This window comes from Macaca fascicularis, chromosome 18 (assembly GCF_037993035.2).
Source record: "Macaca fascicularis isolate 582-1 chromosome 18, T2T-MFA8v1.1".
Lineage (NCBI taxonomy): Eukaryota > Metazoa > Chordata > Mammalia > Primates > Cercopithecidae > Macaca > Macaca fascicularis.
In genome coordinates, this window is record NC_088392.1 from 39,679,045 (window position 1) to 39,702,131 (window position 23,087).

The 23,087-nt window shown below is 43.5% G+C and overlaps 1 protein-coding gene across 1 annotated transcript in view; it reads left to right on the forward strand.

Annotated features, from left to right (window-relative positions):
* MYO5B (myosin VB) overlaps nucleotides 1-23,087 on the forward strand; it is a 395,079-nt gene that overhangs the window by 125,793 nt on the left and 246,199 nt on the right. The window contains exon 2 of the mRNA XM_005586729.4: nucleotides 16,890-17,000. Coding sequence (XP_005586786.3) covers nucleotides 16,890-17,000 — 111 coding nt within the window. The remainder of the gene's footprint in view (nucleotides 1-16,889; nucleotides 17,001-23,087) is intronic.

Sequence of the window (23,087 nt, forward strand, 5' to 3'; positions counted from 1 at the left end):
TGGGCAACCACAGAGTGTCCCTCCTCCATAACATCAGTTCCCACAGGACTAAGATCAGTGTTTTCTGAAGCCCATGGAGAACTTCCAAAGGGAGTGCCTAGAGAATTAACAGGGCCTAGTGGTACCAAGGACACCTTGATGACTTCTAGCTCCTATTTTCTTTGGCCTAAGTCTTAGAGGGTTGCTTGTCCCCAGTGATGGAAGCTGGATGGTCTGTGTTATGCAGCACATTGTAGAAGTCAGCTGTTGATTTGTCTCCTATTAACAGAAATGGGGCTGGAGCCTGGGACTCAGTGAAATTCCTCTCAGATGCTCCCCTATTGCTCTTAAGCCTGTGCTGATGATCCTGCTCTTGGCATTCTTCCATTTAGTTTTAGAGAAACACAAAACACTGTATTCATTTAACACACCCATTGCTTCAGAGCTTTCTAAATCTGTAGGACCCAGAAATTCCCACAGAACCAGGAGTCGTGACAGATAAGACCTAGAAGTTACAGGAGCTATGGCTGTGCTAACTCTACAGAGAGAAGTGCAGCGTCGTCAGACTCTATGCTGGAGTTTGAAGACAGTGCTGCTCTTCCTCGTGCCCAGATGTTCTCGAGCTGGTGACAGCCCTGTGCTGATGGGTCATTTAGATAGTACTATATTTAGCCTTTCTGGTGGGCGAGAGGCCATAGCTTCTTGCTATGAGAAGAATCTACAGTGCTAGAGTGTGTGTGCGCAAGCGTCCGTCATTCAACATCTGCTTCAGTGCTTTGCAGGCACTGTCCTGTATGCATAGGGCATCACGATGAACATTTTATCTCTACCCTTGAGGGAAGAGAAACATCTGTACAAATGAATGTAGTAGAATTCAAAGCTTTTATAGTAAAAACACAGAGGGACCCCTGGGGCAAGCATGAACAAACAGGCTTGACAAAGGGAGTAATGTTATGCTGGTCCTCAAAGGGTAAATAGCACTGGAGGAGGTGGAGGAAGGGAGGAAGATGTCTTCAACAGAGGAAACAGCATGAGCAAGGCCTACTGGCAGGAAAGCTCAGGAAGGACTTAAAATAGGTTAGTACTGGGCGCGGTGGCTCACGCCTGTAATCTCAGTATTTGGGGAGGCCAAGGCGGGAGGATGGCTTGAGCCCAGGAATTTGATGCCAGCCTAGGCAACATAGGGGGACTTCATCTCTACAAAAAATACAAAAGTTCATACAAGACTGTTCGCAATCGGCCCAAATGTCGCAGCTACCCAGGAGGCTGAGGCCGGAGGATCACTTGAGCCCAGAGGTTGAGGCTGCAATGAGTAGTGATTGCACCACTGCACTCCCACCTGGGTGACAGAATGAGATCCTGTCTCAAAATAGGTTAATGTGGCTGGAGTGTGGGATGAGATGGTATGCAGGCAGGGGGCGTGGGGGTGTATGGGAGCTGGGTGGCACAGGTAGGATGGGGATGTGGCCAGAAAAGTCATTTGGGCCAATTGGGAACAGTCTTGTATGAACTTATCCCGTGGACATTTTTAAACAGGGGAATGGTATGCAGGATGGGTGTTTTTGTTCTTGAGATGATTCTGGAACAGAATTTCTCAACTGTAGCGTGAATGGTATTTGGACTGGATAATTTGTTGTCAAGGGCTGTCCTGTGCATTGCAGTATGTTGTTATAGTGGCATCCCTGAGCTCTACCTACTAGATGCCAGTAGGACCCCCTCCCCCACCCTTGTGAGAATAAAAAATGTCTGAAGACATTGCCACGTGTCCTCTGGGGACAGTTTTGCCCCCCACCCCAGTTGAGAACTGCTCTAGAAGCAAGCAATCTAGAAAATCAGTTGGAGTGGGAACAAATTGGTTGCAGGAAGGCCAATTAAGAGTAAATTGCAGCTGGGCACGATGGCTCACACCTGTAATCCCAGCACTTTGGGAGGCTGAGGCAGGCAGATCACCTGAGGTCAGGAGTTCGAGACTAGCCTGGTAAACATGGTGAAACCTTGTCTCTACTAAAAAGACAAAAAAATTAGCCAGGCATAGTGGTGGGTGCCTGTAATCCCGTCTACTCGGGAGGCTGAGGCAGGAGAATTGCTCGAACCCGGGAGGCAGAGGTTGCAGTGAGCCAAGATCGCACCCCTGCACTCCAGCCTGGGTGACAGAGTAAGACCCTGTCTCAAAAAAAAAAAAAAAAAAGTAAATTGCAATATTTCAGGTAAGAGGTGAAGTCTGGAACTAAGGTAGCAGAGTGGAAATTGAGAGTGGATCTTGAATTTGAGTTTGATGTCGACGTTATCTGGCATGTTCTAGGTGCCTGAATAAATGGGGTTGAACCAACAGGTCTTGGTGATTGGTTGGAACTCTTCAATTAAACTTGAATATTGGGTAGGGCTTGGAGAAGTAGAAGGAGCACTGGCTGGGGAGTCAAGGTCTATTTCTGGGTTAATTTTTTTTTTTAGGGATCTGAGCACAGCCAGGTTCCTTAACTTCCTGGATCTCAGTGTCTTTCAGCTGTAAACTGTATCTGAGAACCCCTGTGCTTCCTGTCTCATGGAATTCTAGGAATTACTATTTGCATAAGTCCTTTGAAAACTGCAATTACTCTCTAAACCGTGCTCTTCTAGCGGTACCAGCCTGAGGAGTGAGGGCAACGGGGATGAGCATGCTCAGACATGAGTGTGAGAGGGTGGATACTGTGAATGGACAGTGGACAGTGTGTCACATCTAGCTGTGGACTAATGGACGGTGAGGCTGCACAACACTGAAGACTCGGGGGATGGGACGTTGGGACTTGGAAGGGAAAATTTTGCCAATGTTGTGGTGCTCAACATCCCTGCTGTGAGTGGTGGAGCTCTGTCCTGACGTGATGCTGTTCCTCATCCTTACATCAGTGGTGAAAACAAACTCCAGAGCTCAGCATCAACCCAAATAAGAAGGTTCTCTGTTAAACATAGGCAGATGGTAGATACAGCAGGAGAGGGAATGGCCAATAAGGGGTATGTTTTAAACATCCAATGATTATTATTATTGCTATGTTTTTTAACCAGGGAACGTTGCCCTTTTACGCATTTCCTACTCGCACCCAGGACGGTTTTTGGAGTCCATAGATGAGTGTTCCTGGGCTAGGCACTGATCCTCCTGGGAGCCTTCTTTCCCTTACCTGCTAAATAATGATAGAGTTTCTTATTCTGAAACCAAACCCCAAAATAGTTGACTTCTGTGGTCTCTCCTCGGATTAGAGAGAAGCCTATCTGTTGAGCCACAAACTTTAACCTTTCCATGGATATATTAAAGGTGGACATTAAAGATGTTGCCATGGGCAACCGTCTTACCGGGAAGCAGGAAGGTGGTTAAATGATAAGTGCAAATGGAGTGTTGAGAGCTTAATTTAGTTAACCTACTGATTGGGAAAACCAAGATCAGGAGAATGTGAATGATTTGTCCAATGCCATTTTGCTATTTAGATGCTGAGGGAGGTCTATGTGCCTTGGTAACCTCTTGACCAGAGCCACACTTCTTTCACACCAAGACCCAGTTGCCTTTTGCTTGACATCTCCAGCTCCTTATTCTCAGTCATCCTGAAAAGAATAAATGTGACTTGGCCTGTGTCCAGAAACAGGGTGCTTCCTTTTCTTTCCTTCTGTTTTCTTCTATGCATTTCCAGTTTACTTAAGGTGGGACTACTTGGATCACTTAACTTTATTGGAGGAGTTTTGGTCAGTCCTTTGTGATGTTCTCCCAGGCTTTCCTCTATGGGGGCTTGGACCCCAGGAAGGCCTTGGAGCCAGGGCACTGGCAGGGGCCACTGGGGAAAGCTAACACTCTAGATCTGGGATGTGTCCCTATTTTAACACCTAAGTGGTACTGGAAAGAATATAGTATGACTCAGACTGTATCCAGAACCTGGATGATTTAACAGCTGGTATGGGTTTCTATTTTAAGACCTGGGATGTATACTTATTAAAATAGGGATGTGGACCTATTTCAGTATCTACTATTAATCTCACATATTTGACAAAAGCTTTATTGGCTACCTAGTATGTAAGGCATCTGTAAGAAAGTGAGAATTTTATTGAGGAATAGGGTTTGCTTATGTTGTCCCAGAGATTCTGAGCTGCTTTGGATTTAAACTATTTCTACTCTAAAAGTGTTGTGTGTGTGTGTGTGTGTATATATATATATGTATGTATGTGTGTGTATCTATGTATGTATAGTGTGTGTGTGTGTATATATGTATGTATGTATATGTGTTCTAGAACATGTCTGTGGTGTATACTTGGTAAGGAAAACAGCACTGGCAAGACTGGAGTGCTTTTGTGTTACCTGTCCCCATGGGTCACTGTTCTTAATAGTAACTGTCTTAGGCTGTTTTTTGTTGCTATAAAGGAATACCTGAGGCTGGGTAGTTGATAGAACAGGTGTATTTGGCTCATGGTTCTGCAGACTGTACAAGAAGCGTGGTACCAGTAACTGCTTCTGGAGAGGGCCCCAGGCTGCTTCCACTCATGGCAGGAGGCAAAAGGGAGCCAGCATTTGTGGAGATCACATGGCAAGAGAGGAAGCAAGAGAAGCAGGGAGGTGCCAGGCTCTTTTTAACAATCGGCTCTTGCAGAAACTAAGAGTGAGAACTCACTGCCTTCCACCCTGGAGGGCATTCATCTATTCATTAGGGGTCTGCACACATGACCAAACATCCCCCGTTAGGTCCCATCTCCAATATTGGGGATTGAATTTCAACATGAGATTTGGAAGGGACAAAGATTCAAACTACAGCAGTAGCAGTGGTAACTGGGACTCTGAACAACAGCGTCTGAGGGCAGCACTGCTCATCTAATGGGTGTGTACATGCTGCTCAGGTTTGGGTTGAAGGAAGGAAGGCAGCAGGCAAAGGCTTCTCCTTGTAACCCTTGGGTCTGGCCATAACTCATCCATGTACAGATAGAACAGGAAATATAACCTGTCTTCCCATTTACTTCATAACTCCTCAAATGGTTTTCACAGTGACACCTCTCTTTTTCTGCAGTTTTAGATTGAGATTTAAAATGAGAAGATGGGGTATATCTCTCATTTTACCTTTTCTCATTAAGATGAATTCCCCCTTCCATCTTCATAGTAGAGTGTATAAAGGGTGCATTTCACGCAACCTCATCTCTGCTTCTCTCTTCCTAAACTCTATTAAGTCTTTTCTTATGAGGAACACAGAGTGTCAGGCCAGTTATCTTTAAAGTTGCAGACACAGTTTTCAACTGGACATGAAAGGACATTTCAGGATAAAGCTGCACCTGAATCTCTCTAAAACATGTTCATTTGGCCTAGAGGAGTTTGAGGTAGCTGTGGTCATCCTAGGGGATCTATGGTTATCCGACAGCTCTATTTGTTTGATATTAACACTAGATAGAGCTCTCCAGAGAATGATTCGGTTCCAAATAGGCAGGCTGTATTATAGATAGTGTCTGCTTAGTAATTCATCTCAAAAGCAGGTTGGAAATCTGAGGCATCTTTTTAAGGTCTTAGGGTAACAGTAATTTAAGCAGCAGATACCCACTTAACTTTCCTAGCTCGAAAGTCACAATTGGTTTCATGGCTGCTACTCAGTATGTGTGTTGATTTGGGAACATTTTTTCCTTTCTTCTGATATCCTAGAATTTTAGATGGTATTATTGTGCCATTTTGCTAATGTACCTAGGCTGAACATTTCTTCTCTATTCTTAGCATTAAACTTTTCCATTCAACCCTCTTAAACAACAAATTAGCTCCATATTGCCTAATGCAATGAAAAAAGTTGGTAGACCTGGTTGATGATACATGAAATAATATATGAATAAAGAGGTTTCAAAACTTTATAAGTGTATTTCTACAGAAGTATGGTAGGAATGGCAGTTTAGCAATCGGGAGTGATACAAGTACCAAATAAAAGAAATATTCAGGGGCAGAGTTTCAAAGACAGTTTATTTGGGGATAGTGGTAGGACAAATGATGTCCATGATTTCCTTTCATTGTTAGTGCTCGTATGAGGACAAAGGAAAGGGACTGGAGTTATGCACATTGCAAGACTCAACTATCATACTGAGAATAATTCTTCCATATATACTCCATCTGTAAATCTGTTATTTTTATCATGTAGTTTTGACCATGTCCTTTCCCATGTTTGAAATTCATGTGTAGTTTTCCATTGCCTATAGAATACTTTAAAAAAATCTGTAATGTGACCCCTAAGAACCTACTGGATCTGGCTTCTGCACCTTTGCCAGTGTCATTCTGAGCCCCTTTCACCACTGTCCTCTGTGTCCAAACCACACTGGCCCTCTTTCAATTCCTTAGCAAGCCCTTCTCCTCGATGCCCCAGACTTGTCACACAGGTATCCTCTCAGCCTGGAAACCACTCCCTTCCATGTCTTGCCCAGCTACCTCCTTATCCATCTAGGATTCAGCTTGAATCATCTTCAGTGAGGCCTTTCCTGATGATCCACAGGGGTCGGGTCCCCTGTCACATGCTGTCAATGTTGGTGCTGTTGATGCAGTTATGACCATTGCAGGAGATTAGGTGCATGTAGTCTGGGATCCTTGAAGGGCCCTGTGATACGGTTTGGCTGTACCCCTCACCCAAGTCTCATCTTGAAGTGTAATCCCGCTACGTCGAGGGAGGGACCTGGTGGGAGGTGATTGGATCACGGGGGTGGTTTTCCCTATGCTACTTTCTATACAGTGAGTGAGTCCTCATGAGATCTGATGGTTTTATAAGTGGCAGTTTCCCCTGCACTTTTTCTTTTCCTGTCACTTTGTGAAGAAGGTGCTTACTGCTGCTTCACCTTCCACTGTGATTGTAAGTTTCCTGAGGCCTCCCTAGCCATGCAGAACTGAGTGAATGAAACCTCTTTCCTATATAAGTTACCCAGGCTCTGGTATTTCTTTATAGCAGTGTGAAAACAGACTAAGACATCATGTCTCCTCTTTACTGTGTCCAGCACCTCGCACAGTACCTGGCTGTTGTGCAGAGGTGTTCAGTAAATACTTGTAGAGGATTAGGTGAACTGGAGTCCATGCTCCAGTCTGTAAGCCTTGGTAGCCTATTAGGGACATACAGGAGTTGAATGTTTATTGAACAGCTTCAAAGATAGGTATTTGAATAATTGGAGATGGGGGAGACTGACATGCTCCTGTGGAAGGAAAACTGAGAGCTCACTTGAGTCCCAGATGCAAGCATGTGAGGTGGGTAAGCTCTGAGATATGTCATCTCTTGAAGACAGAGTAAGGAAAAACCAACTCATGCACTCAAATACAAGGTACAGTTTCCCCCAAGTTATTTCTTAGGAAAGAGTGGTGCTCCTATGCTTTCTCTTAATTATTTTGGTCAATGAAGTGGTTTGCAGAAGAGAACTTAGCCTAAATTAACTTCTGTCAGTGCTTGCTTTGGTTGCTTAGAGAGGTCAAGTAATGGAACAGGTTTTTAAAAAGAAAAAAGAAGCAAACTTAGACTGCATAAATATTTATAGGGCTATGACCTTTCAGTAAGCGTTATGGTGATCATAAACTGTTAAGGTTGTTTCTCTGGGGAAAGCAATATACTGGTCTTTTATAGAGATGAGGATATAAATCCACTGGATGAAGATGAAAACAACTATCCTGTGATAGAATCAGATATGGATTTAAAAAGTTGGATTATGTCAATGAGCTTTTAAAATGAAGGTGGTATGCTCTGGAAAACTATCTTAAGTGACTTAATGATTTTTAATATGACAGTAGATTGCTTAATTCATATACTTGATTGTTGTGTTTAGGGAGCATTGAGAGTCTAGGAGCTGAATTATGGAAGTAGGATTTTAACAGTTTTAGCTACTTGATTGGATCTGGACATATCCTTTAGCTGCATGATATGCACTAGCTTTGAGGAAATCTTTTTTAGTTTTTTTGGCAAGCAGGTTAAATGTATTCTGCATTGCAGCCTTAAAAAGTTGACTTACTGTGGACACACCCCTTTTTAAATAGGAGCTCTCAGTGATCTTGCCACTTAGGCCAGTAGGTCATTCACAGTCTCCAAAGAATGTTCCCTTGTGCTCAATTCAGACTCAAGGATTTACACTCCAAGTTCATTGGAAGTGGACCTGCAGAAGGTACTAAACTGATATGTCTGTTGTCCAAGTAGATCGTGGGAAGTCTTGAAGTGAGAGTATTACCACACTGCTTGATAGGTATTTCTAAGCCTCTGCTATCACTGCTTCCCTCACCAACAAGTATACTGCTGGTATACACCAGCTGGATAAAATGACTCCTCAGTGTTCCTCATACACCAAACGCTTCCCATCTTGTCAATTCATCACTTGAGAACACACTGCTTACTCTGTTAAACTACATTTGCAGGGCAGTAAACAGGTAAATTTTGCCTTCATCAGTCACATGGAGACTCGATTCTTTATTAGCTTCAAATACAGATATAGAATGTGTGATAGAGAAGATGGAATTGTGACTGACACAATGAGGTATCACAGAAAGTTGACGCTTTTCTCAAGAAACTGGGTTGAGATGATATGATACCTATAGCATTTGGATTTGCCTTTTGGTTATAATTGACTTTTGTTTCATTTAAATGGTAGGGAATGTTGAATGTTGTTATAATCATGCTATGTGACTATGCAGTTACCACATCAGAGTGACTTTCTTCTCTGCTTTTTTCTCCTCTCCCCCCAGGTTCTCAGTGGCTCTCTGCTGTCCCCATCTGTGTGTGTATTATGTTATAGTTCTTTCTCCCAGTGCTCTGCTTACCCTGGTTCTCTGTCATTTAAGAAAAACAGCAGCAAGATAGGGAGGCATCTGGGTGGGACTTGGGAATCTACCTAATTGGCTCAGAAATCATACCTTAATTTTTAGTTATGTAGGGGCTCTGGACAAACAGGACATTTACATGTAATTCCTTGTGGCTCTAAATTACAGGGAGCTTTCCAGTGGAAAGCATTTGGGGAAAGGGGAAGGTTATTACTGGATCAGAAAGCCTTTAATGGAAGCGAGTAAACGGAAATTCAGAAGCATGACTCGCCGCTGGGGGAGGAGGAATTAACTCAGGAAATAATCTGGAAGCACTGAGGTTCTCTGTTCCCATGACACTACATGCGCATGGTTCTGTTGGGATTATTTGGCTATCTGTGCGTTCCTGGAGGGAGTTCTCTCTGGTTTTATTCCCTCCCAGGGCCTGAGTCCTGTGATAGTAAGAACTACTAAACACTTAAAATGTGCCAGATACTGGGCCAAATATTTTGTATACATTATTTAATCGTAACCACCCTGGTGCAGAAGACATTTCCACCAGATGAGGAAATGCCTTCTGAGGAAGCCCAGCCTCAGACGTGTAGACCCTTACCTGATAATGGGAGTGGGGTCTAGCACCCTATATCTGACTCTTCACCTCCTTGCTCTTCTGTCTCCCATAGTGGGAACCCAGCCCAATAAATGTGAAGGGAAGATGACCAACAGCATACCAGTGGGAATGTTCTTGATTTGAGCTCCCCAAATTTGCAGGACTAATCACCACCACTGGTTTCAGAATGTGGTGTCTGGGTCCATGAACACTCCTTCAGACAGTGGTACCTGTAGAAATGATTGTGAGAAGCTCTACTTGGAGGGGGTGCAAGGCTTAGTCTTTATCTTCTAAATTCTTACCTTGCAAAAGAGTGGAGTGTGACCCACTTCTTGCAAGCACAGTTAGGTAAGGTGTTTTCATAGTTCCTACAACACAGCAGTATCCTTCCAGGTACCAAGCCACTTGGGAAACTGCTGTTTTGCTGCTGTTAAATGAAACTATTAGTTTAGAAATGTTTTTTCTTCCTTCTTTCTTCTGAACAGACCAGTGTTCTTGTTCTTGGTCCCCTAATCACAGGAATGGACAGGGAGTTTATACTGCCAGCTATCAAGTTAGGCTGTGGGGTCCTTTGTCCATTCCCAGGGAACTCTGCCCAGACTACTCTGTTTCTGGTCAAGGCTTTGTTGCAACTGAAACTTCAGCCTGCCTGATGCTTAATGCTGAAACTACCTGTGGCTTAACTTGGTGTGTCATTGTTAATGGGCATTTGTACTTTTTTTTTCATATGTAATTACAAATCACTTTACCTGTAGAAAATACATGCTCAGCAGGACTCTGGGCTGCTGTAAGCAAATCAATATTTCTCCAGGAGTGGGGTAGACAGTGGAGGACTTACAGCCTGAGGTCTTTTCTCCAGGCCTGCTTTTGACTAAGCTCTTGGCAACTTGGGCAAATTATTCAGTACTTTTAACCCGCAGGTTTCTCCTGTACAAAAGAGAAGTGATAACTCTGCTCATCCTAACTCAGTTTTGAAACTAAGTTGAAATGATGCAAATACTTAAGATTACTTATGTTAGTAGGAGGGGATGGAAGTAGCATTATTATTAATTCCAGGGAGTGCAGGTTTCAAATGTCCCTGTTCTCTTTTCCCTGAAGGTCCATCTTGGCACCTGGGGTTCGCTCTGAGATAGGAGTTTGAATTCTGACAGTGCATTCATCACGTGGGAAGTTTTTAAAAAATACAGTGTTTGGGCCCTACCCCCCGAGATTTAATTATTCAAGCGTGGGATATGGGTGTTAGTGGTTTTGTTTTTTAAAGATCTGAAGATCTGCGGATAATTGTTATATGCCAGCCAGCATTGAGAATCACTTCTCTCAGGTTTTTGGAGTAGAAGTAGGTATTGATTTTTAAGGTAAGGCATGGCTACCCATGTATTATGACCTACAGGACATCTAAACGATCCCAATAACATGGACCACATTAGGTTTCTTATTTTCCTTTTCTCATTTTCTAATTCTATCCAAAATCCCATCAGGATTTCTAGACAAAACTGTATAGTAATATCACCATCATCATCATCATTGCCTAATACTTATGTGCTTTAATAGTTGGCTCTTATTTAATTGTTAGAACACTTCACGAGGTAGATAGAACTTTTACCTGTTGTTCAGCTAAGGAAACTGAGGCTCAGACCCATTCATCAACTTACACAAGCTATTAAGTGGTGGTTAGAATTCCTTCTCAAAGCTATCTGACTCTAGAACCCACACACTTGACCACAGTGCTATACTGCCTGATAATTCATATACATGGGTAAATGCTGTGCTCCTCTGAACACTGTATTTGCCTTTTAGCTGGGGCTTTTTGGGAAAGAGTTCTTTAGCTCTGGGGAAATAATCTGCAAGCTGGAGTTTAATGTTTAACCACAGACTGGTGGGGAGAGACCTGTAGCACATGAGGGTCTGTGATACCCTTCAAATCTGTTACCCAGTCAGCCACACAGAATTACATTTTCAACTTGTTTGCATATTGAATTCATCTGGGGAGCTTCAGAAAACACTACCTGGTTCCCACCCCCAGAGACTGTTAAAAGTACGATGGGGTGTTGCCTGGCATGGGAATTTGTGAAAGCTCCCTAGGTGGTTCTGATGTGTAGTCAGGATTGAGGCTCTTGTCATAGATGGCCACTCCCTCCAGCCGCGTATGTAGGAGAACAGCTGCTGGAGCTGGCCCTGCAGTGGAAGAAAGGAACAAGAGGGTTGGAGAAAGCTTGGTACTAATGCATTTACATTTGATGTAGGCATCTGCCTTCTCTAGGAAATATGTGGGGCTCTTTTCAAAAGAACTTTCCAAAAATCACAAGCTTTTCTTTGATAATTAGGTCAGACTTGCTCTTTTGTTTACTTTGATATGATGGAATTAAGTGTTGTTAAAATAGGATAGTGACAAATTGAGTGGCATGGTAATTGGGTTGTATGAGTGAATTTGTCTTACAGTCTGTTGGCTTACAGTAAATCTGGTAGAGGTCAGATTTGTTTGAAGACATTCCTTGAAGGTGAGAAAAAATTAAGAGGCAACACAGATCCTTGGTTCTAGAGAGTTTGGCTCATAAAATAATGGCTTTCTGTGAAAATATTTTACTGCTTTTTCATAGACTTGTAATGAGAACTGATGCCAGGAGAGAGCGTGTACAGGATACTGTTTGCATTCTCTACAACCAGAACAGTGTGTGTGTGTGTGTGTGTGTTTAAACTGAGAAAAAATTTACATAATATAAAACTAACCATTTTAAAGTGAACAATTTGGCATTTAGTACATTCAGCGTTTTGCAACCACTATCTCTGTCTGGTTACCAAAACACTTTCATTGCTCCAAAAAGAAACCCTTCCCCTCCGAATCTTTCCATCTCCAAAGCTCAGATCACATCTGCCTTCCTCAGGTCTTTCCCAGCTACTGTAGTCTTGTCTTGTCTCTCCCTTCTTAGTTCACGTGTCTGTTTCTTGGCCATATATTTTATACTCATCATATACTGCTTTGTACTTGATTACAGAAGTAATGCATCTTCCTTGAGGTGGTGGGTTGGCGGGGTTGTTCGCAAAGCCAGCATGTAAGGCAAAGTTTGATTATGGTTAAAATTTCTCTTGGAAGATCTATAAATTTCTCATTATATGCAGGATGAATGACATTGGGTAAACCGCCCTGCTCAGTAATTTATAGACACTTTAAGCTGAGAATCCATAAAGTAAGATAAAAGTGAGGAGGCCAAGCGGGGAGGTGGCAGCTGTGAACCATCCTGCACAGAACAGAGGGTTCACTTCATTCTGATTTAACAATGAACTGCTGTAATCTCAATGTGTGTCCATGTGTCTTTATTGCAGAGATTGACCAGACACATATCTTGTGCCCAAATAGTTACTAGATTTGCGTCTAAAGTTTGCTTTATCAGATCTGCATATAGAAAATCCTTTTAAACGTCATGCAAGAATTTGGCTACCAACTTTCTCTCTAACAAAGTCGGCATTAACTTGTTTCCCCCTCTCTCCCTGTCTTCCTTCTCTCCACTGGATAGATGTTACTCTCCCTAGGAGTTGGTCACATCACCCCATTAGGGCATATTTTTATGTGAGTTATCGACCCAACTAGATATACGTCCCTTAGGTTCAGGAGCTAGATCTCCGTGTTCGTACTTGGTTACATGGTACTTATCACAATGTGTTTTAGGTATAAACCAGGTGCCCCATGAATGAACATTCTCTGTTCACTGATTCCTGTACTCAGCATGAACATTTAGTGAGCATCTGTTCCATGCCAGGGTGTGCTAGATCACAGGGATACAAAGATGCCCAACAGTAGATTTGAAAGACCTTGCTGTAATGAGATGAAACTAATGTGAAAGAAATGACTGCAAAACCAGAAGGAAAGCTAATCATAGAAGAATTTATAGTGGCAGGTTACAGTTGGGTAGGGCTAACTCTATGGGTAACAGGGAAGGAAGTTATCGGTGAGGAGATGGTGCTGGAAGTTGGACCCTGCCCACATGGACAAGTGAGGAAGGGCACTGTGACCTGAGGAAATAGTAAGTACAAGGACAGAGGTTGGCATGCTTTCCTGTAAAGGATCAGAGAGTAAACATTTTACTGTGTGTGTGTGTGTGTGTGTGTGTGTGTGTGTGTTTTCTCTGAGGCAGAGTCTTGCTCTGTCACCCAGGCTGGAGTGCAGTGATACGATCTCTGCTGATGCAACCTCTGCCTCCCAGACTCAAGCAATTCTCCTGCTTCAGCCTCCCGAGTAGCTGGGATTACAGGCACCCACCACCATGCATGACTAATTTTTGTAATTTTAGTAGAGATGGGGTTTTGCCATGTTGGCCAGGCTGGTTTCGAACTCCTGAGCTCAAATGATCTGCCCACCTCGACTTCCCAAAGTGCTGGGATTACAGGTGTGAGCCATTGTGCCTGGCCTACTATGTTTTTTAAATGGCTTTGAACCATAGGGTCTCTGTCATTACTTTTTGTTTTTTGAGACAGAGTCTCATTTTGTTGTCCAGGCTGGAGTGCAGTGGCACAATCATAGCTCACTGTAACCTTGAGCTTCTTGGCTCCAGGGACCCTCATGCCTCAGCCTTCTGAATAGCTAGGACTACAAGCATGCACCACCACATCTGGCTTTTTTTTTCTTTTTTTTTTTTTTTAGGTTTTGTAGAGACAGGGTCTTGCTATGTTGCCCAGGCCAGTCTCAAACTCCTATCCTCAAATGATCTTCCTGCCTCTGCTCCCAAAATGCTAGAATGATAGGCATGAACCACTGTACCTGGCCTTCAATCCTAGCATTAAAATGTGAAAGTATTATATAGATAATATATCAATGAATGAATGAATGTGGCTGTGTTCCCAGGAAACTTGATTTATGGGCATCAGAATTTGACTTTCATGTAATTTTTTTCATGTTACGTGAATATCCTTCTTTTGAGCTTTTTTCAACCATTCTTAACTCATGGGCTGTACAAAAACAGGCAACACAGGCAGTGTGCTAGATTTGTCCCACAACTGTAGTTTGCTGATGTATTCTCAAAGGCGGGAAGAGTGAGGTGATGTTGCAGTAATGGAAGAGTAAGCAGTTAGTATGAGGATTCTGATACAGTGAATCTGGGGGAAGCTGAAATTCTACGCTTATAACCTGCTCCTAGGTGATGACGATGCTGAGGTCCTCACTTGGAGGAGCAAAGAGCTAAAGTAACATTGGAGTCCCACTGTGCCCCTTATGTTGTGGTAGTTTTTGTGGGTGTGGGACAACATGAGAAGCCAATTGTATGCCTACCAGGTGTTCTCAGTCTCTTTAGAGAGATTTATATAACTAGAAAGGTACATGAACTCCCCTACAATAAAAGTTGAGATTGAGCCAGGCAATGAGATTCTTCAGTGCTAGATGCAACTAACCACTCCATGAGTGGCATATGGGCCACAGGGTGATGGCCATCAGAGTCCTTGGCTGAGCTGGGACTGGGCTCCCTGGCTTCCAGGATCTACACAACATCACCTCCGTTCAGTTCCTATTGGGATTTTCCTGTTCCTTTCTGGTTATTCCTCATTCTGTTATCTTGAGCCATTCCTGACATGATTTACACGGAGTGGAGACTTTGCTTTAGGTAAAATTTCTTGGGTGTGCTGGCTGAAGGGGGAGTCTCAGGAGTGGAACTGAGTGATGAGAGAGCTGTGGTGAGGCTGAAGGATGGGCACTCACGTGAAGCTTAGGGACAGGAGCTTACAGGTCATCACAGCTGGATGGATGGTGGGCTTAAACGATAGTGGAGAAAGTGAGGACACCTGGGGGTAGAAGAAATGTTGACAGTTAAGGTCAGCAAATGCTCCGAAAGTTTTCTCTGGAGGTATCTCAGAACCTTCTTTATATTTTACTCGGGAGCTCTCAGATGCTATAAAGCTCTTTGTTATTATAAAGCTCTATATTATTTTACTATAAAGATATGGCAATATCTTGCCATAAGGCAGCAGGCTCAAGAAGCAGGAAGAAGGTTAAGATTCTGTGAATTTGTTTCTAAGTAATGAAACAGATGACTTTGGCTTGTACCCTGAGTTGGGATGTCAAGGATGCGAAGTGGTGGATGTTTGCTTTCTCATTGACTGGTATTCTGATTCTATTGCCTTACAACTTTCACTGCTCCATAGTGAATTAGAGGCAAGTGTAGGAGGGGTCAGGATCTTGCTTTTAAAAGAAAAAAAGGCCTCTGATTACCTGGAGGAAAACACTGCTTTGAAAAAAAAAAAAAAAAAAAAAGGACCAAAATAAAGCCATCCGGCTGCATGTGCACAGTTAACAGACTGGCCCAGGGTCTGTGCTCAGCTGTCACTCCAGGAGTGAAGTGGATGATGCTGACCCAAGCACATGTTCTGGTTGAGCTTTTGGTCAAAAGAACCATTTATTTCAGGTTTCCTGATAATATTCTGTGGCCAAGAAGCCAGATGTATGTGTGTGTGCCTGTACACTGACAGCTTCTACAGAAAATAGGCCCCTGTGGAAGTTGCCTACCTATGAGATGAAAATGCAGAAATTCTGACAGCTGTGCGGTGGGATGCCAGGAGATCCAGATGCTGCCATTCAGTACTTGTTAGTGTCTCTGGGAACTTTTATGTCACCTCAGATCCTGACTGAGGTGGTCTGAGGTACAGCCAAGAATTAATATTCTCCAGGCTCCCCAGGTGATTCTGACTGCAAACAGGGCTGGGAACGCCCTAGTTATGTTGAGAATGTGCTGGGCAAGTCACTGACAGTTAATCCTGTATCACTGCTTTACCAAGGGCTGTGTTCTTTCCGGCCTGAACTTGGCCCTATTCAATGACTTTATCTGCAAATCAGGATAGCTGCTTGGGGAGGGTGAGTGAAAGTTTTGGGTTTGTGGCTTAAAGAATGGACAAATAGGCCGGGCATGGTGGCTCCTGTCTGTCATCCCAACACTTTGGGAGGCTGAGATGGGAGGATCACAGGAGTTGGAGGCTGCAGTGACCTGTGATCACACCACTGCATGCTACCTGGATAACAGAGTGAGACCGCATCTGAAAAAAAGAAAAGGAGTGGACAGATAAATTGAGGTGGCTGACAACTTGAGGGCACTTAAATGCACTTTCCATTTCCTGACCACTGTCTTTCACTTCTGCAGGAAAATGACTGTCTCTGAATGCAGAGTATCAGAGCAGAGATTCCCAAGCTTTGAACATTTGCTGTACTGTCTTGGCTTTTGCCTGTGCTGTTTTGTTTGTAGCCTGCTAAATAACTCCCTCTGACATCGCTATTTTGTAACACCCTTTGAGATATGGTGCAATATCTAGTATATATAAACAAATGCAGGCTCAGCAGTCTCTTGGGTAGAATTTTGATTTCATTGATCTGCAGCGTTCTTGTAACATCTAAAAGGTGCCTTCTGCTACCAGTCCTGTGAGTTGTTCCCGTTATCATGATATTGGATCACGTTGTGTCCTGAAATGAGAAGGTGGGGAGAGGCATGCAGATAGCTTTAGAAGTTCTCCTGATGGGCCCTTTCTAGGTAGTGACACACATTTAGAAATCTGAGAGCTTTGTTCTGTATCTAAGTTTCTTCTGTTTTAATCTTTCAGTGCACAAGGGTCTGGATCCCTGACCCTGATGAGGTATGGCGCTCAGCTGAGTTAACCAAGGACTACAAAGAAGGAGACAAGAGCCTGCAGCTCAGACTGGAAGATGAAACGGTAAGAGCGAGTCCTGGGCAGAGGGTGGGGGGAGCTCAGGAGTGCAAGGAACAGGAGTAGATAGTACATTGTGGGCTGGAGTTTTTCCTGGATATTGGAACTCCTGAGCCCTTGGATTCTTTCTTGTTGCTATTTGATGTATGTGAAAGTGCTAAGCCAGGAAGCCGCTCTATGGATGTCACACAAAAAATAAGTGCTTATTGGGGTTAGCAGCTGAGAGATCATTGGTGGTCAAGGCAGGAATCTTCTCAGTGGAGTGGAGGGAACAGGAGGTTGAGACCTCACTGGGAAGTGAGGGAGAGGAGCTGCTACAAGGGTCCCTGCAGGGCACAGTGGTTGGAGCCAGCCTGCCTGGGTTGGGATCCTGGCTCAGCCATCACTAGCTTTGTGACCTTACATCAGTTCTCAATCTTTCTGTGCCTGTTACTTCATCTGTAAAATGGGAGTGCTAGTTTATCTAGGGCTGTTTTGAGAATAAGATGGGTTAATACGTGGCAAATACTTAAAATAGTGCCTGGCACATAAGTGCTCCCTATGTGTTAGCTGCTGTAGTGAGCATTTTTTATTTTTTGACCTTCGGGCTGTTTCTTTCAAGTGGAAGACAAGGTAGTAACTATGAAATTCTATTCCTCCTGATATGTCTGATTTAGTTTACCTTCTCATGAGCCTTTTGTGACCACTGCCTCTGCAACTGTTGCATTTCACAAATAACGGATGCTCACCCTATATGCTGTGCCAGGTCCCAGGGGCAGATGGGTGAAGGCCATGCTGTTTCAGATAGCTCAGTGCTAAAGGGGAGCAGTGAACATGAATACGAAAGTGAGACAAAGTATTATGATAAATGGCAGTAGGCATGGAAGTGAGTGCAGGAGGTATAGGAGAGAAAAGGAACCCACTCTTTTTAAAGAGATGGGATCTCCCTGTGTTGCCCAGGTGGGCCTCAAACTCCTGGGCTCAAGTGATCCTCTTCCTGCCTCAGCCCCCGGAGGAGCTGGGTGGGACTCCTCTTGAGGAGAGGGGGTTTTGAGAAGGAGCTGGACATGGAAGATTCAGGGTGCAGTGACCAGGAGTAGAGTGTCCCAGGCAGGAACTGTGTGTGCCAAAGCCCTGAGACCTTGTCGTGTTCCAGGAAAGGGAAGGAGGCCAGTGCATCTGGGAGCTGTCAGGGAAGGGATGGTTGGGTGGCTTCAGCCTGAGGATGCAGGCAGAAGTAGTTCATGCAGCCTTTACCGTGGGGGAGACGACTGGGAGAAAAATAGGTTTGGAACAAAATGGTTGGTAACAAATTAAGAATCGACTTTGGGACGGATTGAGTTTGGGCTGCAGAACAGACATTGCTTGGAGAAAAGGTTTGGGTTGGAGAGACTATTTCCTCTCTGAATGGCAACAGCACTACAAGTGTGTACCATATCCTCTGTCCTTTGATCATTTCCTGCCTATTATTGGTCTTGTCTCCTTTTCTAGATGGTTGGTGATTAACTTGTTGATTGAACATCCTACCACTAACTTCTGTTTTGTATCAACTTAAGCATACCACTTGGTAAACCTGGAACATGAGCTTGTCAGAAAACGTCTGTACCGAGATATACATCCCTCACATTCCTCTTCCTAGTAGGCAGCATTTGCTAGCCACCTCTTGCTTTTGAGATGACAAGCACAACTCCCAACAGATGGAATTATGTTTACCATGTTGAATAACTTCCCACCCCACGCCGGGGGAAAAAAAAATGAAATTAGTCCACCCACTTGAGTGGTATATCTTCTACTCTACTCCAGCAGATTTCATTTCAGTTGATCTTTTCTAGTGGGTGGGTGTTTTTAAAAAGTTGTACAGAGGTAGTGAGGAATGATCTGCCATGTTGCTAAAACAGAGCAGATGCTCACCCACCCTGCTGAAAATGAATTTGGCCCTGCATGACTAATCCTGGCAGCTGCCCAGACCCCATCCCCTCCTTCCCCTGCTGCAAGGCCGAGCAGCATGTAATTGGAAGGGAAGCCTGGCGCTGGAGATTAGCAGCTCTCAAGAAATAATGGGCTCTGAACATCTGAGTCTGTCCAGGTTGCTCATGGGCAGTGGCTTGTCCACGGCTACCTCTGAGCTATCATTACGAGTGACTTGGCGGAGCTGTGGACTAGAGGCCAGGAGCACAGAAATTACGTGGCCAGACTTTGAATGCTTGCAGAGAGTCTCCTCTGAAGCTGAAATTATCCATGGTGTACTATGCTGGCTGGAAAATCTGCCCCAGCAGCCTCTTCCAACCAACCTCGTGCATCCTCCCTCCTCCTGAAGTTCAGTAGTGTGGGTTTCACTGCATCAGCAAAGGATTAACATCAGTTAGATTCTCTTCCAGAAAGACGACGATGTTCCTGACCTCTAACTTATAATAGGACCTTCTGCCTACTTGCTAACTTGTCCCCTCTTCAAGACAGTCAAGCTTCTATCTGTGCCTCTAAAAGATTTTTTCATTCTTTCTTTTGCTCATCCATGCATTCATTCATTTCTATTGTAGTAAAATATATGTAGCATAAAATTTACCATGCTAACCATTTTTAAGTGTAAAATTCAGTGGCAGTCAGCAGCAACTCAGTGGTATTCACATTGTGTAACCATCACCACTATCCTTCTTCAGAACTCTTCCTCTTATACAACTGAAACTTGGTCCCCCTTAAACACCAACTTCCCAATCTCTTCTCCCCTCACAGCACCTGGAAAACTCCATTCTACTTTCTGAGTTTGATGATCCCAGGTACCTCATAGAAGTGGAATCATACAGTATTTGTCCTTTTGTGTCTGTCTTATTTCACCGGGCATAATATGTTTCATATTGAAGTCAACAAGATGATAAACTTCTTGGGGGAATAGCATCTTTTTCTCCCCAGAGCCGTGATGGGTACAAGATATCTAGGCATGCCAACTCTTAGCACAAGACTGTTTTTAGAGTGGATCAGGCTTTCTGGGGATGCGGAACTTGGTGATGAGGTAGCTTCTGCATGCTCTGCTTGGAGCACCTCTGTGTAGGCCAGGCCTTCTCTCTCTTGGCCCCACCTCCCTTTCTGACTGCTTGACTCCTGCCCTCTAGTGTCAGGGAAAACTCTCCTTGTTTCCATGGTTTTTAATTTAAATTTCATTTTTCAGCTGAGTTTGTATCTACTATCTATCACCCACCTTGATGATGAGTACTCCCTCTGGGCAAGGCCCTGATCTAGCATTCATGAATGAGAGGAAGACAGGGGAGCATGTGAGCTTTTCAAAGATGAACAAACTCCACCGTCTCAGTATTTCCAAGCCCACCCTGACATTTGGAGGGCCAGAGCAAGAGAATGTAACCCTACATCTGTTTAAAGTATATTTTATCAAATTATTTAAATCTCATGTTTTTAATTAAAAACATTTTTGAACATTTACTGTTTTAAAAATATAGTTGCAATTCTATTCAATCTCTATCCAGCTGCCAATATGTAGAATCACTATCTTGGTTTGGGCATGTTATACCTGCACATATGTGTAAACACATGAGTAGTATAAATTGTTCAGTATTTCAAAGCATTCCTCCTCTCTCATGTTGCAGGGGTTGCAAATACTTAGCACCCCTGGAACCATGACAAGAGCACATGGAGAAGCAAGGACTTGGACCCTCGGCCCAATTAGAAAATGATAATCCATTATGAAAGGATCTTTTGCATGGGCTATCTGAAAGGAAAGATAATGAGTTTGTCCTCCCTTTTACTTAAGCATCTTTGCTGCCTGATTCTTCCCCACACTCCAAAGCACCAGTACTGGCATTGTTTCTCCAGTACTGGCAGTGTTTTAACCCATGAACCTCAAGGCAACTGGGCACTGTTGTCTTGTTTCAAGAACACAGGACAAGGTGTGGAGAAGTGTTTCTCTGGGGCCTGAAGGTGTTAGGCACCAGAGCGGTGTTGAGCATTTCGGGTCATGCTGTGACAGCACTGAATGTTGATCCCAAGGACGGAGGCACACCATATGTTCTTTAGTAATTTATATTATGTGATATTTAATGCCCTCTGCAACACAGTGTCAGGGAAGGGGTCCCTCTTGCTTGGGTCTAAGGATGGTACTGAACATATCAAGACATTATAGCAAGGTCCTATCAAACATGGTTCCTCATGTCAAGAAGCTATAGTCTCACAGAACCACTAGGACTATTGTCCTTGCATATTGGTGCACTCAGACTCATATACCTTGAGAATGCAGAGCACTTGTCTACTCAGTGCAGCTTAAATGCCTGCTGTGCACACATCTGGCAAAACCAGAGAGCTCAGAATGTCTGAGGGATACCCTTCTGAAACCAGCAAGGCTTCTTAGTAGAGGTAGAGTTGGATTACTTCTTTTAGCTGGCCATTTTAGTTCTTATCATAATGCTGGTTTTTGGGTCTCCTAATAATTTTTATTTTTATCTTTGTCTTGCTTTCAATTGCTCAGTTATCATGGTTATACCGTACATACACAAAATGTTTTAGCGTAAAATATAATGTATATAATTATCTACTGGTAATATTGCTACCACTGTAATTAGTCATCTTGTCTAAAGAGTCAAAGTGTAAAAAAATTATGGTAAAATACACATAATGACTCAACATTTTCACCATGTTTAAGTGTACTGTTCAGTGGCGTTAAGTATATTCACAGTGTTGTGCAAGCATCACCACCGTCTGCAGATAAGTACTCTTGAAGCTCTTTCTAATTTATTGTCATTGACCTATTTTTCCTGCGAATTTTTTCCCCGCTAATTTTTTACCCGCAGGTTAGGATGCTTTGCCCAGCTGCTTCAGATTGGAGATGAGTGGGGCAGCAATTTGCGCCCCTGTCTCGAACATTTGGCAATGTCTGGGCACATTTTTCGTTGTCACAACTGTCATGAGGAGGATTTGCTACTGGCATCTAGTGGAATGCTTCTAAGTGCTCTGTAATGCACAAGGTGGCACCCCCACAACAGAGAACTATCCAGCTGCAGATGTTAACAGTGACAAGGTTGAGAAACTCAGGTTTAAGCCCATTGGGAAAGTGGTCTGGTCTGTTCATTGCTGAAGTACACCAAGTTAGGAGTTAAACTGGGTCTCCATAGTTCCGACAGAATGTGTAAGCAGTGCAATAAATTGAAGTCAAAAGATTAACTTTGACTCCGTATTTTTATGCTGCTGTAATCTTGTTTATAATTCAAACTTCTTAATTGTGTGTTGACCAGGCAGTTTATCAGTAGCTTTTCATTTATAGACTTTTCTTCTTTTAATTACTTGCATCACTGTTCATTCATCATTCATTCATTAAAAATTATTATTGAGCAATTATGTGCCAGAGTCTGATTATACAACAGTAAAAATGACATATCTATATCTTTATGAAGTTTTCCATCCAACTTACAATGAAAATATACAATATAGGGTTTAGAATATGAAAAACTCAATTTCAAGAATCTGGAGAAGTCTTTCTAAAACAGTGATGTCCATGGCAAGCTATTTGACGCTACTCCACCCACCCTCTTATCTGAGCCTCTGAGTCCTCCAACTTCACACGTTTTTTTTTTTTGTTTGTTTGTTTTTTGTTTTTTGTTTTTTCAGATGGAGTCCCACTCTGTTGCCCAAGCTGGGGTGCAGTGGTACAATCTCGGCACACTTCAACCTCTGCCTCCTGGGTTTAAGTGATTCTTGTGCCTCAGCCTCCTGAGTAGCTGGGATTACAAGCGTATGCCACCACACCCAGCTAATTTTTGTATTTTAAGTAGAGACGGAGTTTCACCATGTTGGCCAGGCTGATCTCGAACTCCTGAGCTCAGGTGATCTGCCAGCCTCTGCCTCCCAAAGTGCTGGGATTACAGGCGTGAGCCACCATGACTGGCCCACACTCTCTTTGAAGCCCTTTTGGATACTACTTAGATTTCCTGCTGACTTCTCAAAGCAGGAACACTTAGGGTGTCAGAGATGATACCTTCATGCTTTGCCATGTTTCCTAGCCCCCTTGCAGTTCAGTGGGACCCTGTGATTACTTTTTTCGAGTGGGTGTGCTAGGTAGAACTGATGTCGATCACTTCAGGTGGAAGCAGAGAAGAACCCACAGGAGTTTGCTGT